At 42.1% G+C, this 18,178-nt stretch overlaps 2 protein-coding genes across 2 annotated transcripts; both read right to left on the bottom strand.

Moving 5' to 3' along the window:
• Positions 1-3,658: 3,658 nt before the first annotated feature.
• LOC133904315 (receptor kinase-like protein Xa21) lies at positions 3,659-7,181 on the bottom strand. Its single transcript, XM_062345782.1, has 2 exons — positions 4,406-7,181; positions 3,659-4,275 (listed from the first exon to the last, which is right to left on the bottom strand). The coding sequence occupies exons 1-2, from the start codon at positions 6,792-6,794 to the stop codon at positions 3,893-3,895; spliced, it is 2,772 nt and encodes a 923-aa protein (XP_062201766.1). The 5' UTR covers positions 6,795-7,181; the 3' UTR covers positions 3,659-3,892.
• Positions 7,182-11,142: 3,961 nt separating this feature from the next.
• LOC133904523 (uncharacterized) lies at positions 11,143-16,626 on the bottom strand. Its single transcript, XM_062346020.1, has 10 exons — positions 16,464-16,626; positions 16,321-16,392; positions 16,024-16,217; positions 15,566-15,648; positions 13,199-14,067; positions 12,483-12,563; positions 12,325-12,389; positions 12,110-12,201; positions 11,635-11,884; positions 11,143-11,184 (listed from the first exon to the last, which is right to left on the bottom strand). The coding sequence occupies exons 1-10, from the start codon at positions 16,624-16,626 to the stop codon at positions 11,143-11,145; spliced, it is 1,911 nt and encodes a 636-aa protein (XP_062202004.1).
• Positions 16,627-18,178: the final 1,552 nt, after the last annotated feature.

Below are 18,178 nucleotides of genomic sequence, written 5' to 3'. Positions count from 1 at the left end.
TTATTTTCTAACATAAATAATTAAATAAATACACCCAGGATGAAAAGATTTACAGAATTAGGCGCCTACCGTCCTCTCATGGGGCGGTAAGGTGCCTACCACCCTCTCGGTAGGCGGTAAGGTGCCACCGTGGTAGGTCCAGCCCTTACCGCCCTTTGATGAGGCGGTTAGGCTCGGATGAACAGTACACACCCTTTTTTCCATTTTTTCTCCTTTTCTCTTTCTCTATTTGGACAGTGGGGTTGCCTTGCTCTAAAATTCACAAAACATTTTTTGTAAGGCATATAATTCATGATGAGTCTATTTTAAAAGGATTCACCTCAATACCAGGTGTAGGTTTCAAAATAAAAAACTCCAAAGAGAGCTACATTTAGAACTTCTAGCAATTTTTAAGGCCTCAAAAAAATTCCCAAAAATCTGAGAAAATTCACTAATATTCCTCTCATGTGTCTTATTAATATCTAAAATTGTTTCCAACACTAGTTTACTTGGTGAAAAAGTGAGTTACTTTGAATTTTTCATTTATATGCATTTTTATCATTTCATGTGATATTCTCTTTTTAACTCAATTTGAATTAAAACAAATTCAAACATGCACAAATTCATCCAAATTCTTATGGAATATATATACAAAGTACATGAGTACATCCAAATTCATCCAAATTCTTATGGAATATAAATACAAAGTACATGAGTACATGAGTACATGAGTCTATTCGGGTAACCCTGCAGTTATTTATCGTAGGCTCGACCACTATCAGGAAGCGGCTTGGCCGTACGGAGTTATCAAGGTAATCTTCTTGGCCGAAGGATATTTTGGTGTCTGACCACCTCATGGCCTGATGAATGTGCACAAAATTACATAAGAGTTTGGATGATTTTGTGCAGGTACTTGTTCGGTTGCCGACATTTCTTTTTTTATTTGATGTCACACCCCAAATTGTGTACATTCATATTTATATGTATTCCATAAGAGTTTGGATGAATTTTTGCATGTTTGAATTTGTTTGAATTCAAATTGAATTAAAAAGAGAATATCACATGAAATGATAAAAATGCATATAAATGAAACATTGCAAAGGAACTCACTTTTTCACTAAGTAAACTAGGGTTGGAAATAATTTTAGATATTGTTAGGACACATGAGAAGAATATTAGTGAATTTTCCCAGATTTTTGGAAATTTTTTTGAGGTCTTAAAACTTGCTAGAATTTCTAAAAGTAGCCCTCTTTGGAGTTTTTTTTATTTTGAAACATACATGGGGTATTGAAATTGAATCCTTTTAAAATAGATTCATCATGAATTATAGGCCCTACAAAAAAAGTTTCGTGTATTTTGGAGCATGGCAACCAGACTACCCAAATAGAGAAAGAGGAAAGGAGAAAAATTGAAAAAAACAGCATGTACTATTCATCAAAGCCTAACAGCCTTATCAGAGGGCGGTAAAGGCTGGACCTACCACGGTGGCACCTTACCGTCCTCTGAGAGGGCGGTAGGCACCTTACCGCTCCATGAGAGAGCGGTAGACACCTAATTCTACAAATCTTTTCATCTGGAGTATATTTATTTAATTATTTAGTATGAAAGAAAATATAAAAATAAAAAACTCGCCAACGTCACCATCTGGGCCTAAGCCACGCACCCGTCCTTGGCCACCAAGTCGTGCTGAGCCCAAGCTCCAATCCACACACACTAGTACTGGCCGCACGTGCTGTCCAAGCCACACACGCCTCGTACGATCGATCCGTTGCACGGACTCCAAACCAAACACCCCATCGACAACTCAAACACCTCATTGATGCAGCTTAAACACCGTTAAATCTAGGCGTCACTTCTATCTGGCCCCTATCAAATAACAACCTCCAGTTGCTATCAACTCGATCTTTAGGTCTGGACGGATCTCTATTGATGTAGCTCATCGGATAGTTCGAGCCATCACGCTCGAAGTGTTCGAATCCACTGATCAAGTCATTGATCGCCACCATGCTCCACCTTGGACCATGTCCTTCCCCGGACCGTGCGTGCTTTGCGCAGTATGGAACATCTCCTCATGTCTCCACACGATCTTTTTCTATAGTTTTGATACTACTTGTTAGGGTTTTAGTGGAAGCGTCACCAAGATCAACAAGCTAAGTGTTGGTGATAACAACCGTCCGACTGTGTCCACGATCACAACAGTCATGGCCAACGATTCCTTCGGCCTGATCTGACAGTATAGGTAGTAGTTAGCTCTTCCATTAGCGCACATTCTCACGTGATGTACATGTATAAGATCACCACTGCAATATAGAATCAATCTGAGTTGGCTCTCACAATTCTCCTCTGAGCTTATCTCTCTTGATCTTCCCTCGTTCATGGTATCAGTGACTGACCAGGGTGATTTCATCAACCCGATCAAGCCGATCCTCTCCTCCTTCTGCTGCAATGGATGCCAACTCCACTGCTTCCTAGGCCCCATCCCTGGATGCTTCCTCCTCCTCTGGTGACACTCTCCGAAATGCTTCGCCATGCCAACAAGACTCCTACCACCGCCCCTGCGTCTCAAATTCAGATGGTTAATATTCGTTCTCATGTTCCCATCGTCCTCGACATGGCTGAGTGCAACTACACTCAATGATGGCGGTTCTTCGACACCGTCTTTGGGAAATTTGGCCTACGTGCTCACATCAAAACAGCATCGGCCGATGTCCCCGACGACTCCAAGTGGGCGATGAACGACGAAGCCATCTGCAATTGGCTCTACACCACCATATACAAGGAGATGCTCGACATCGTCATGGATCCGAAGGAAAAAGCCTACGATGTCTGGCGCGCCATTGAGGGTGTCTTCCGCAACAATCGCCTCACGCACGTTGTGTACATGGAGGCCAAGTTCTGGAATCTCTATCAAGGTGATATGACCATCACACAATACTGCAGTCATCTTCACACTCTCGCGGACAATCTCCACAACATTGGCCAACCCGTCCATGAGGAAAACCATGTGATCAACCTTCTCCGTGGGCTCAACCCCAAATTCTGGCATTGCATCACCTCCATCAGCAGCAAGAAACCACTGCCCACCTTCTTGGAGACTCATTCCCACCTTCTCCTCAAGGAACTGCAACTGGAGCAGGCGGCCAAGATGCAGGCCGCAAAGGCCCTCTACGCTGGTCGCTCGTCGTCCTCCTCCGTCGCACACGACGGCGGGTCTTCCACCTCCAGCGCTCGCCCCAAGTCCAAGAAGAAGAAGAGCAAGGCGGCCTCGATGACTTCCTCTGCTGCCAGTGGCGGCGACGGCGGGAGCAGTGCCTCCGGTGCTCAACCTCACCCTCCTGCGCGCGTAGGGCACCTGGACCGCGGGCTACAACCCGTGGACCGGCATGGTCCAAGCATAGCCCATGCCATTTCGGGCCCCGGGATAGGGACTTCTTGGGCCTCAGCTTGGGCTTCCAGCCCAGCAGGTGCTAATGGCCCAGGCGGTGGGTTTCAATCCCGTTGCTGTCTACGCGCCACAACAGCAGAGCGCACAACAGGGCGAGCTGAACGCCTGGGATCAAAGCTCCCTGATCACCGCTCACTAAGCACAAGATCAACACACCAATGCATAAAGTTTTTTTAACGAGGTTCAGCCATCTTGCCTACATCATCGGGGTATGACTACATATGCTCCTCCCCATATGATCTATTTTTGTCGATGTGGTTACACAGTGGTGCCTAATATTTATGTGCCTGAAAATAGGAGTCAAACTACAACTCTATTTATAATCCCACCTAATTACAACTCAAGTATATCTGTAACTGACTCTTGTATACATATTCGACACATATCCCAACATAAACCATTCTAATGTTTTTCGACATACTGCTTCCGTTGTCAATGCTGTCAGCACTGACAATTTGTCAGTTTTCTTTAACGGCTACAAGAAAGGAAATGTTCTTTCACTGTAACTACTTCACTATATACATCCTGTATGTTTGGCCGATCTTTTGGTGATTCTTCAGAGCATAGTAGCCCAAGGTTTAGCAGTTGCAGAATACAGCTTTGCATCTCTGCTTTGTCAGGGTGTTCCTTTCCTTCAATATGAGTACTGTGATCCCCTGCAATCTCTTGACTAAGATCAGAATCCAGTATCTCACCAAGTTGAGGTAATGCTTCCACTACATATTTGTGGAGGGTAAGACCATCTTTAAAGGATTCATCAGTAGGACGTTTTCCGGTGAGCATTTCCAGAAGAACAATTCCATAGCTATATATGTCGCCCTCAGTTGAGATTCTACCGCCCATGCCATACTCTGCAGTTTTGAAAACTTGTTATAAACCAAATTTCAGTGAAGCTTCAATACTTCAGTGACCACATAAAGCTTAGTGTCAATAATAAAAAAAAGATGAATATACATATGATAGCTAGACGCACGAGCTCACCTGGTGCTATGTATCCCACCGATCCTCTTGCTCCAATCAAGCTTGTTGAGTTCTGATACCCTCCGGAAGAAGAGAAACCATGGAGGAACCGTGCAAGCCCGAAGTCACCAACATGAGCAACGTTGTCGTTATCAAAGAGAATATTGCTTGGTTTTAAATCACAGTGAACCAAGGGAGGGACACTCCAATTGTGAAGGTACTCTAAAACAGAAGCAATGTCAACTGCTATGCCGATCCTTGCACCTAAACATAGATATCCATACCCGGCGGACTTAGTATGAATGTGGTTTTCAAGGGTGCCATTTGTCATGTATTCGAGTACCAGAGCTTTGAACTCATTTCCTAAAGGATCGTATGTTGAGCAGGCTGTGATCACTTTTACAAGGTTTCGGTGACGGATGTTTCTTAAGGCTCTACACTCTGCAAGAAAGCTATTTGATGCACCAAATTGACCAAGCTTGAATACTTTCACAGCGATCAACTGACCAACTTCCTCGGGTAATGCACCTTTGTAAACTACACCAGACTGCCCTGAACCAATCAAGTTGGCAGAAGAAAATCCATCGGTTGCTTTGCTTAGATCATTGTAGGATAGCATCTTGGATTCCATGGAGGATTCATTCAAGGGACGTGAATCTTTGCTTGACATCTTCAAGAATAGGGCAAACAGGAGAGAAACTGCAACACATGGTAATATAATAGCCAAAACTCGGACCAAGAACTTGTTCTGCCTTTTAGAAACGTTGGCAGAACAAAGTGGGAATTGTAGGATTGGTGTGGCTGTGCATAGCCTTGGGTTTCCCTGGAGAAAAAGCCTGTTCGTGCCATTGGAAAAGATTCCTTTCGTCGGAATTGGACCGTCAAGGTTGTTGAAGGATAAATTTAGGTACTGCAAACTGTCAAATAGCTCGAAAAATTCTGGGATTTCACCCGACAAGGAATTTTGAGAAAAGTCCATCTCCTTGATGCCTTTCAACTCCGCAAGAGATGGTGGAATTTGCCCCTCAAGGAAGTTCCCTTCCAGGCGAAGCGCTTGCAAGAGCACACACGAGCCGAGAGTAGGCGGGATTTGGCCAGAGATGTTGTTGTTGGAGATGTTCAAGGATCCAAGGTTGATCAAGTTACCGATTTCATATGGAATGGAATGCGTGAGTTGGTTGTTTGACAAGTCAAGCCCCAAGCTCAACTGGTTCAGTTTACCAAATAGCTCTTCTGGTATGGGTCCACACAAGGTGTTTGAAGAAAGGTTCAAGGCCAACAATTTTTTGCATCCAGCTAAATCTGCTGGTATGATTCCACTCAAGTTATTTTCTTGCAAATAAAGTTCAGTTAATTGGTCCAAATTACCTAAGGATGTTGGGACTTTCCCGTAGAACCTATTCTTCGACAGGTTCAGAGCGAACAAGTTGCGAATCTTTCCAATAGAAGCAGGTATAGGCCCGGTTAGCATATTATTGTCGAGATATAGGATAGAAAGCTCAACTAGGTCACCAATAACTGATGGTATGGTCCCTGTTATGTGATTTGACCCAAGGACTAGGTATTCCAAATTTCTTGATAGGTTAGCTACTGAACGAGGGAGATCTCCTTGCAAGCTGTTCCCATCCAAGGTCAAATGAGACAGTTGCGTGCAATTCGTTAACGAAGAAAGGAACGTCCAGTCCCCGGCTTCCAGCCTTCGGTTCTCAAACAGGATCACCCTCTGCAAATTGGGTAGGGTTCCCAAGGAAGGAATGACTCCACTGAAGGAGTTCCGAGCTAGGTATATATAAACAAGATTGGTTGCATTTGCCAGTGATTTTGGTATCTCTCCCTCGAATTTATTTACTGACATTATTAGTTTCTGGATGTTTGGGAGAGTGATGCCCATGCTTGAAGGTAGCTTCCCTACAAAACCGTTGTTTCCCAAGCCCAGATATGTTAACAATGAGAAGTTATAGATAGTATTGGGCACAGTCCCTGATAGATTGTTGTAACTGAGATCAAAGCGATGCATGTTTGATAACATCGCTAAACTGTCTGGGATGCCGCCTGTCAAGTGGTTCTCCGCAGCAAGCAGGGAAGCAAGCGAAGACAGGTTCCCTAAAGAGGAAGGTATCTCACCGGAGAGGCTGTTTTCGGTGAGACCCAGAAATTCCAGACTACTGGAGGAGTACGGTAGCAAGTGTGGGATTGTCCCGTAAAGATTGTTCATGCGAAGATCAATCACTTGGATCAAAGAGCTGTTGAAAAGGAAAGCAGGAATACCTCCATCGAAGCTGTTGTTCATCAAAGCGAAGACTCGGAGGCCAGAGCATGACGCTACCTCGGCTGGGATCACACCGCTCAGGGCGTTGGAGCTGAGGTTCACGTACTGGAGCCTGCCGAGCTGACCCAGCTCCGGCGGCATCGGCCCGCTAAGCTGATTGAATGGGAGGTGGATCCGTGCTAGATAAGTGAGGTTGGAGATGCAAGGTGGGATCTGGCCGACGAGGCCTTCTCCCTCGAGGTCCAACCCTGTGACCCGGGGAGGGAGGCCTTGTCGCCGGCTGCACGAGACGCCCCGCTAGCGGCAGAAGTCCAGTGAGCCGTTTCTCCATGTGGCCAAGGCGCCTGTGCGGTTGGATTGGGACAGGTGGGACTTGATGCAGAGCAGGGCATCGCGATCGGTAGTACCGGTGATCTGGTTGACGGCTTGTGCAGAGATGGCTGCCCATGCCGCTAAGAGGAGGATTAAGGTGATGCGTGAGGAGAATACGATGCATATAGCCTGTGGAGACATGGTTGAAATGGCAGGAAGCTTATAGTGCATCGGCGCTGCTGCATGTGCCTCTCATTTATAGGCGTTGTTCCTTCCTAGCGTGAAGTTTTAGCCGAACACAACAACCAGGGACTGTTTTTTTTTTATTGGATCCACCCACAACTTAGTCAATTGAACTAAATATGTACCTCCCATCTAATTGTAGGGAAGAGACCTGAACTAAATTAAATTAGTGACTAAAACTACCTGTTAGGTTACCCACTTGCATGCCTAACTATTTTTATAATGAAGAAATATCTTTATTCCAACCTGTACATAAGACTCTTATGTACCAAACCATTTATTATTATAGCCTTTTAGCCTTTGGCTCAAATGAAAAGTGCCAACAAATAACATAGAATGTAATGTATCAAACATGAAGTGAATAAATGTCGAGACCAGTTCAAGAAACAGTCAAATCTTAATTATGCATTGAACTAGAAATTAATATTAACATACAGTAACTTTATTGATGATAAAAAATAATATCTATAACTTATTCGAATAAAAGCGTGTTTAAAAAAGAGCCTTAGAGGGTCAAGAAGCAAATAAAACAGCAACGGAAACTACGCAAGGTCTTCATCTTCACTAGGCAGCTTCACAGGAAATTGACGGAGAACATACCCTACAACCTTCTTCCGTGAAGTCGTCCAATATATTTTTCAACTGAGTATGGTTTAGGTATAATAAGTGTGAGTACATCTCATACTCTAGAAGTTGTGAGAAAAATGCATATGAAGGCATAAAACAAGGATTAAGGTAATGGAGCTCATTTGCATAGAAGCGGAATTTATTTTAAAACAATTAAAAAGCGAGTAATTAATTAAGTGAACAACAATAAATAACAACAACCTCAAGATTTCCCACATCTTGACTTAACCAAAGAACCAATCACATAAACCATGGTTCCCACCACTAAGGTTGACCAAAACGTACAGCTCAACCATGGTTTCCACCACCAAGGTTGACCAAGAACGACCAAACCATCAAGTTTTAATCATGTGAGAGTTCCTCGCCGTTCTTGACCGTGAGTACGACTGATTAATTAGTTTTACACTCTGTAAATATTGTATACTTAGGTTGTACATTTTATCCACAAGTTATAATTTCCTGTTTTACCCGTATCGATCAAACACTTACACACTTCTGAGGTGTGCGGTTAGGCACCACTACAAGGCCTTTACAAAGCATTTATCAATATATGCATGCCTGCTAAGATTTCACCCATGTGGGAGTACACCCTTCACGCCAAAAGCCCCCTCTTACGCTAGATAGTTCTGAGATGTATCCCCTTCCATCTCTACACTACCGGATGGTCTACACTATGTTGGGAAAGCAGTTAATTAATTGGCCAGGCCAATCTCATACTTGGCTTGTGGTTGTCCTATAAACTCGGAATGGTCGCTCCACGAACCGGTCCTTATGATTTGAGCAATACTACCACCACCCCATCCGTGCAACATGCACCGGTCTTCTCCAACCACTTGCTCAAATCCTAATTACATGTTGCTAACAAAAACATTATTCCACCAAATTTTATCATAGTTGCATAAGATCATTAGCAGGTATAGTTGAACAATTATGATTACTACTATCCCAAAGCAAGGCTAAACATGATCTACCCGTCCATACCCTAAACCAAGGCAACAAGGATAATCAAGAATGCTAAGGCCATGGCCACGCACTCGCAGCAGTCGGCGTCAAGCGGCGCGAAGAGCACGATCTTATCGAAGAACACGTGCCTCATCAAGTCTAGAGTGATGGCACTGGTTGCGTTCGCTATACCATGGCTATCGGAATGGAGCACCCACCGGCTGTCCACTCTAGACACGTGTGTCAAGGAGGACGCCGTCGCGACATGCTCGTCAGCCGGCGGGAATGCGCACGCCGGTGAAGGGTTTCAGTAGCGTCATGGACGCGGACTCGTCCATCAGGGCCAGCTAACCACACGACGAGCCGCACAACACCTTCCCGCGCACGTCCAGTTGGGGCAAGGAGAACACCTTCTTCTCCAAGACATTGTAGAAGGTGACGTTGTCTGATTCAGGGCTGAATGAGAGTAGCAGGAGCGGCACAAAGATCGCGAACGGCACGGCGTCGCGCCAAGAGGCGCAGACAAATCTGAAGGAGACCGCATCGTGGCTAGAGGTAAGACACTTCCCGATGGACTCGAGGAGCTCTGATGGGAGGCCGGAGCTCCAATCCGGCCTAGATCTTCTCGGAGGAGGCTGCTGAGCCGCCATGTTTCTTTGGAGGTAAGCCGCCTTGTCCAGCTGCACACTCGTCCAAATCGGTCTCGCGGAGCTTGGTTCAGATAGCCTCGTCCTTGGCTCTTGACCTCGTGGAGCTTCCTTCAGATCGCCCCCCAGCAAACACGAAGAGGATGTTCCTCTAGATCACAAGTCCAAGATATAGCCTTGTCATCAATTTGGAAACAAGCCTGCGTGCAACAAGGAAAAAAGGAAAAAAAAAAAGAAATCAAGCAATTACGTTTGTTACAACTATTATCGGGTGCTCAAGGAAAAAAAGAAAATCAATCAATCATGTTTTGTTACCAAATGTTGTGTGTCATTGCAAAGGTATACATTGGAGTGATCATTGGGAACGAAAATAGATCAAGGAAATAATAATATGTTACCAAATACTCTCCATAGCTTAAGCAAAGGAAACAAAGTCAACTAAGCAAAAAGCGATTTTAATGGAGCCTATGATTACATCCCCGGCTAAATAAATCAACAAATTGATCTTGCGTCACGTGAGACCTTGATCGTAGCAATTTTGCACCATTATCTTCATGTTCATAGAGTATTCTATATAAGTAATTTACCTGCACGATAGACTCGTGTACAAGCAAATAACTGATTTTCATTCATTGCATGTCCTGGACGCTGACTTTTTCAAAATATTTTGCGTGCAATGTGCACAAATCTTTACCCGAACTGTTGCTTTCTGTGTGTGCAAATAAAAAGGGAAATTTGCGATCAAATTAAGATTGATCCGTAAGCACCTGTAAGCAAAATAAAACTGGATCCTTGTTCTTTCTATCCTAATTTGCAACCGATCTTCTCGGAGGAGGAGTTCCGGGGGAGGGAGGGTGGCGTCGAGATGCAACGCCGAGGGAAGAAAAGGAAAGTGTGATTAGGGGATTCGACGTGGGAAGAAAAGGAAATAAATCAGGGGAAGAAAAGGAAACAAATCAGGGGAGCCAGTAGGGAGGGGACGCGTGTGGGTAAAAATTTTAGTGTGATAAAATCAAAGCAAATCAATATGCATAGGACGTTACCGGCCAATCTCACCATTAGATCCGATGATACGGCGTGAAACGAATATAGACTGTTGGATGTGTTGGTTGTTTATAAGATCCGAGGGTCTTAGGTACGATGGGTACATCTTTGGTTGATGGAAATTGACATGATTTAACTCATACCTTCATAGTTTAATAAATCTATATATTATATATTATTAGATATAATGACTTAATTGGTGCGTGGATTAAATTAAAATAGACATGCAAACTATAGAATATAATTACATATCAAATAAGGAATAGTACCACCTGTTTTCAAATAAGGAATAGTACCACATGAAAACTGCACAGTTCACTGTTCCACCAAACAAATATACCATCTAAGTGCCAGCCTAATTTCGAAAGTTACTATACTTTCAACAGAATAATACATAAGGATGTGGCTCAAAGTTCAGTAAGTGCCCAACAAACTGTTAAATTAAATAGCTGCACGCGAAGCAGGAGAAAATGGATTAATGATAGGAATGAACAGTGGCATTTAACACCAATTGCAATGCCACATTATCATAACTGAACGACATATCTGAAATAAGAGCAAAAACCGTTAGAAGCGCTCAAAACTTACTGCAAATGGGGAAGTTGCATCACCGCTCCAATACATCTCTATACACAATGTTTTTGGTGCTTCTCCCAGAATGATCTATTTCTTCATTAGGCTTCGTCAGAATCCAAGTCGTCTTCCTTGACGCACCCCTTGACAATGCAACGTAAAGCTAGCCATGTGAGAACATAGGCTCACGAAGATAAATACCAACATTAGAGATGGTTTGTCCCTGCGCTTTGTTTATGGTCACTGCAAAGCTGAGCCGAACTGGAAACTATTTCCTCCTGAACTTGAAAGGAAGCGAAAGGTCTTCCGAGGGGGACAAAGGGATCCTATGTATAAACACCCTATTTCCAGGATGTTGGCCACCAACAATCTCAGCATCAATCACGTTATGTTGGAAAGCTCTGACTATTAGCCTTGTCCCATTCATAGGCCATTGTGAGGATCGAGATTCCAGAGTAGGATCACTGGGCAGTTGATTTTGACCTTGAGCACATGGGGGGGGGGGGCAAGCCATTTGGTTTGATTGAGTTTAGGAAGTCGGGCGGGTAGTTGTTGTGTGAATCATCATCGACAGAGTCAAAGCTGTAGTATACCTTCTCTTTGCCTAGAAACCTGTCAACCATCCTTGCATTCAGCTCATCCACGTGCTCATTCTTTGTCACCAGCATAGCACGCGAGCTCATGTAAGTCGCTAAGGTAGCATTGTTATGAAGATATGGGAACACATTCTGAATGAGCTCATCAACTGATTCATCTGGCTTGGTGGTGTTGTAACTTATCACAATGTCATTAAGGAGGCGCACATAGTCGTCACCAATGGACTCTTCGGTGCCGTTGCCAATTCTAAGTAGGTATTCAGAGTACTAGGGGTCAGTTTGTGCCCTCATGTTGCGGGTGATGTGTATCTTAATTATCTTCTCCCATAGATATGATCTTTGCAGTGTAGCATCAGTGATTTGTGCTCTCGTACCACGTGGCACCACAGGAAGGACCTGCCTAAAATATCCACCAAAGACCATAACCTTTCCCCCGAACAGCAAAGAACATCCCATTATATCTTGTAGTGACCTATCAAGTGCCTCAACAGTTTGACGTTTTGTCATGGCAACTTCATCCCAGATTATCAACGATGCCCTATGAAGCAACTCCGCGGTACCACTCTGCTTTGTGAAATTACACATGCAAACATCAACAAGCTTAATGGGAATCTTGAACCGCGAGTGGGTGGTACGTCCACCAGGCATGATCTATGCTGCTATACTAGATGTTGCAGTTGCAATTACTATGAGATCTAGTGAGTGCACCCTAGCAAGTAGTGCCTTGTACAAATAAGTCTTCCCCATGCATCCTGGACCATCAACAAAGAAAACATTGCCCCTTTTGTTATTCACGTGATCCATGATTTCATCAAATCCAACCTGCTACTCCATGTTCAAAGTACTTATAATATTAAGATGTTCTTGATCCACGCCCACCGACTGCTCCTCGATGACCTCTCTCGCATTTTCACCAGAACAATTGTCTGATCCAGCAATGAAACAAACAAACCAAAGCGTTAGCAAAAATGAGAATATTATAGTAAGATAATATATGCATCACACAAATATGGCTATAATATTGAAGTAATATGTCCAATAAAATATATGTCAAGTATAACTAAGGCACATATGTATTAGACAAGTAACATCAGTTCAACTCATTTATTGATCAGTCAGTACATAATTGAAACATGCATTGATCAACAATCATTAATTTCATATGGTAAACAATTGAAATAGTATTCGATTAAAAATCACACAAATCTGGTAATCAGACATGTTATAGGGACAAATAAAAAGGGAAGGGATTGTAAATGTTAAGATGAACATACATTAAAGCGATAAAATATGGAAAAAAAGACATGCTTCCATCTAATAAATAATTATATCAACTTGCACCTATGCTACAGAAGAAAATAATAGAATAAATGAGAATTCAAACCATGCCTAAATAATGTTTTGTGAAAGTGCTTTCTTTCTAACAGATCTTCGGTTTGTGATATTAACTTCACATGCAATTAGTTCCTACTATCTTATATCTAAGTGAACCTACAGTAAATAAAATTTTGATATTATATAGTATTAAGGCATCACATATAACACAAAATGAGAACATCACCTGTTTCATCCAATTCTGGAAGGCCAAAGCTCCTAATGTCCTTCCCCATCGAATGTACCACATTCCTAATATCTCTTAGAATCATTTTCTCAATAGTTGCAGCATTGGTGTGGGCACGACGATAATCTTTAGACATTGACTCAAAATGCTTATCCCACAAAGCACGGATATTGGTCACCTCGTAGAACACCATAATTGTTGCAAATAACCTTCTTAGAGCACACGACATCTGGAAGGTCGCAGACTCAATCAAGCAATCATCAAGGGATTTATCAGTCTCCACAAGCCCTATAATCTCACAAGTTTCTCTAAAGGTGGAGTACGTAACCCCCCATACAGTTTGAAGGTTCTCATATGAGGTTGCTCCTCTCACATGGTTCAAGAGCACCCGCAAGTAGTACCTCTCCCCTTTAGCAGGGTTTGCGTAAATAATTCTTCCAACATGTGGCCTCTGTTTTCTTTCGATCCAGTTCTTGGTAGACTTGAGCCATCTGAAGTGTTCTGGGAACTCTTTATATAAGAATTGCCATGCAAAAAGGTACACACGGTTCATATGGAAATACTTAGTGAGCATTGACCTTTTAGATTTCTCCTGATTGACAACATCATTCAGATTTGCAGTAGCTTTGTATGCGACCATATGCATATTAGGCAAGTGCAACTGAAGTTGCAAAACTGAAGGATAGACATCATACAATGGAAAACCAAAAATCTTGTACACAGCCTCTGGAGGAGTTATAAACCTTGCATCCCTGTACTGTTTAATCTCATTGACTACTGCACCATTATTATCTGTGTGGTCGACTGAGAAGGATGCATGGTCATTGCCTTTATAAATGTACTTGAAGAGGTACTTCACTGCCTTGATGCTTGAGCGAATTTCAACATTGATGTGACAGTTGTAACGCATGAGCAGTATGGGGTTGAATGGGACCACCCATCTTTTATCCAATTTGGAACCTCTGATTTGTACTCGGGTGCCATCATCCCTTCTCCTATATATAGGGTATGAGTCTTTTCCTTGCTGTGTGGCTAGACAAACCGTCGAGGATAACGAAAACGACATTGTCCGTTTATCATGCAAGGGCACTTTGTGTTGAGAGCACCACAGGGTCCATGCAACATGTGCTTGATGACCAGAGCATGCAAGACAGGGTACTTCTCTTTGTCAGGAATCTCTACTGATATAACCTTTTCATAATCATCTAGGCTGCTTAACCGACTTTTAGGTGCCATAATCAATAAGAAGTGCTCATGTGGCAAACCCTGCTTCCGAAACTCTGTAACATGGGCATATGATGCAACCCCACCGAAGTGTTTCTTTTTTATCAGAAAGTCATGCATATCCCATAGCTTCGCCCTATATACTCTTGCAACAAGTTCTGGCATGTCTTGAGGTGTCTGACCCAGAAGGAGCTGACTTTTTATCTCCTCCCAATAGGGGTTACAGGTCATCATGACAAAATAATCAGGCATCCCATATCGCTGCACTAAAGTCATTGCATCAAGGAATCTAGCCTGCACATCTCGATCACCTCCAGGAAAAGTTCACGGGCAAACAATTCTCAAACCAGCCTCCGAAGCACGTGCCTCACCAGCCGCAATAGTGTCAATAATCCCATGCAAGACACAAACTGATTCGATTAATCATTAATTAAACCAAGTCAAAACTTGATGCAATTGCTTTCATGCATAATGAAAAACTATAAGCTATTTAGTCAAAAGAAATAATATTACAAAACTAACCATCATATAATCTAGTGAACTAACCATCAAATAGTAGTGGGACATAGATTACCTGATAAAGGTCTGCTCGTATAAGCACTTGGTTTTCTTGTTTGGAGTACCAATCGAGCCTCATAGACTCCATACCCACTATTGTAAAAGCCGTTGACCATATAACAATATATTAAAAACCCCAGGCCTGATCTACAACTTGAAACAATAGTACTCCCTTGCACTAAGATATTTGGTAGACACACTAACATGATCTCCACCTAAAATGTAAACAAAAAACATAATAAAGTCAATGAATGCAAGCACAACATTGAAGCATGATAGGTTATTATTTTCTCTGAGATGTGGAAAGCTAACCATCCTCATCGTGGTTAACATCATCATCGTCATCCTTGTTGCGTGGCTCAGCCACTATATCAGGCACTTCGTATGGCATATATCGTTGCCATCCTATTTCTCCACAATGGTGAAACAAAGGATTAGACAATGGATCGTAGCACCCATGATATGCCAAAATATCATGGTCGATCTGTTCTCCCATAAACAATAACACTTCGATCGAAACAATTTTGTGGATCATTCCCTTCCATCCATATTGCAACCACATGTGAAGCTGTGGGAGCATTGTACCTTCTCTGGTTCAATGAAATATCTGTGTTTAGTTCAATCCTATACTCATCAAGGTTAGGGACAACACCAACACTCTTAAAAGTCTGCACGTATGGATTGTTCTCAAGTATATGTAGAATTTTCCGAATGAGATTTATATCAAGTTCTGGAGACCTCTTAACTCTATGAGCCATAGTTTCATCCGTATCATAGAAGTAAAGCTGCATATGTCGTGGTCCCTTACCATCGGGGACAAGCTGATCTAGTTTGTGATATAATTGTCTATGTACACGAAAAGTGTATATACCAGTGCCTGTTGCTGTTCTGTATTGATGATCAAGAGTAACCCCAAGACTTGTCATGGAGAAGTGAGAGTTGAAATACCGTATGTGTTCTCTGCAATATTTTGCATCATGATCAGCAAGGCTTGTGAACAACCAACGCAACTCATCCGGGACATCTGGAGTACAGATATTGACCTTGCCCTTCCTACAACAGAATGCAACGCCCTCAAATTGGAACCACTTGGCTTGAAAATAATCGCAGTTTGCCACCTCCCTCAATACATGATGATTCTTTGGCAGATTTTTGTAAATGTGGTCATAAGGATCATGGAATTGTTTACCAACACCAACTTCTGCACTAGTTACTTTGTATGATGAAAACTCAACATCTGGACATAAAAAATATGAAGGTCAATTAACAATCATCAAACAACATGTGACATACACCAATATATACTTATAGTCAATTAATAAACACAATCATTGTTATACCTAGTCCAGCAAAGAGCCTTCCTTCTTCATCAACATAATCATCGGGTATGACATTGTCGGTATCCACATGTTCTGTTTATTTTATTATTCAAAACACCACTATGAGACATAAACCGACAAAATATATACAACGGTTTCATAACCTGAGAAAAAGAAGGCATAAAGAAATGATTGATTATCATCCAGGTTAGATTGTGGATCATCAGGTTCCCATATATCAGAATCAGATCCATCATCAACGGGCCCTGTTGAGGGATGCCCATGTTGCAATGTAGCTTCTGTTCTAGTGCCCTCAGGTGTGTTCATGACGCATGTGTTTCATTTGGCCATAAAGAAAAACATGAGGCCAAAGTCACTTATGCATGTCATATACAAATAGTGAGCTTGAAATAGCTTACTAGGTGAATCGGTCACACAGGGTTGGTATTGAATATGTTCTACATTTGCCTGATAGCTATTTGATTGATTGCTAGATGGAGCATCCATGTATGCATCATTCCTATGAAGCCAATCATCATCATTATTCTCAATGCCTACAAGCAATGAGAATGTACACATTAAAAATTCAATTATACATATGAAAAGTGGATTATGTGATAGCATGTACAAAAATATACTCATAATACAAGGTGGATTCTGTGATAACAATATATATTTTGAACTGATTAAATTATTAATGCTCAGTATCATAAAATACGCAACACAAAATCATGACATTATTGTACCAGGGCAAAAGGAGGGAAAAGGGAGTCGCTGATCAACACCGGCTGCCTCAGCTCTTTTCCGTTTGCGATATTCACGTTGCTTTATATGTCTTTCCTCTTTCTTCTGATCGGATAATTGGGCATGCCTTACCATTGCCCTTCAACGCCTAAGTTCTATCCGATCTGAACATGGTTGCTGCGAACTGGATAACGTCGTTGTGACCTTATCTTTAATGTTGAAACCCCCTTAAATATATATAAGAGTCATTAGCAATATGCACGGTAGCTGCACATTTTTCTAGGAATAGGATTTGAACGCTACTTGAAGCCATCGTATTTGTTACGTCCCTAAATAGGGTATGCCCACCAGTTGCATTGTCAAGTGGTATAATGTTGCATGACTGAGTTACATGTACACCACCTAAAGTATAAAAACGAAATTACATTTGCTACAAGCATCTAAATCTAAACTAAAAAAGGAAATTTCTACAAGCATATTTCACAATAAAATGAAATTATATGTCATCAAACTCACCTTTTATCATGGACGTGGTATTGGCAGGGATCTGCAACTCGGTGAGTTCAGATTGGGCCATTCCAATTTGAGTAACTTTTAAACCACCTAAAGTATGCTAATAAAAACTAAAGTATGTGCCGTACCTAAAGTATGGTAATCACCTAAAGTAATTTTAAACCCCCTAAAGTGTTCTAATAAAAACTCACAAAATTACATGTTAATCAATACTATCAGTCTAACATCATAAAACCAAGACAACGTGGTTCTGATCTCATCTTTAATGTTGAAACCCCCTTAAATATATATAAGAGTCATTAGCATATATGCACAGTAGCTGCACACTTTTTTCTAGGAATAGGATTTGGATGCTACCTGAAGCCATCGTATTTGTTACATCCCTAAATGGAGTATGCCCACCAGTTGTATTGTCAAGTGGTATGATGTTGCAGGACTATTTTACATGTACACCACTTGGAGTGTAAAAACAAAATTACATTTGCTACAAGCATCTAAATCTAAACTAAAAAAAAGGAAATTGCTACAAGCATTTCACAAAATGAAATTATATGTCATCAAACTCACCTTTTATCATGGACGTGGTATTGGCAGGGGTCTGCAATCTGATGAGTTCAGATTG

Source organism: Phragmites australis, chromosome 22 (genome assembly GCF_958298935.1).
Source record: "Phragmites australis chromosome 22, lpPhrAust1.1, whole genome shotgun sequence".
NCBI classification, from domain to species: domain Eukaryota; kingdom Viridiplantae; phylum Streptophyta; class Magnoliopsida; order Poales; family Poaceae; genus Phragmites; species Phragmites australis.
This window is presented reverse-complemented; position numbering and strand designations above follow the sequence as displayed.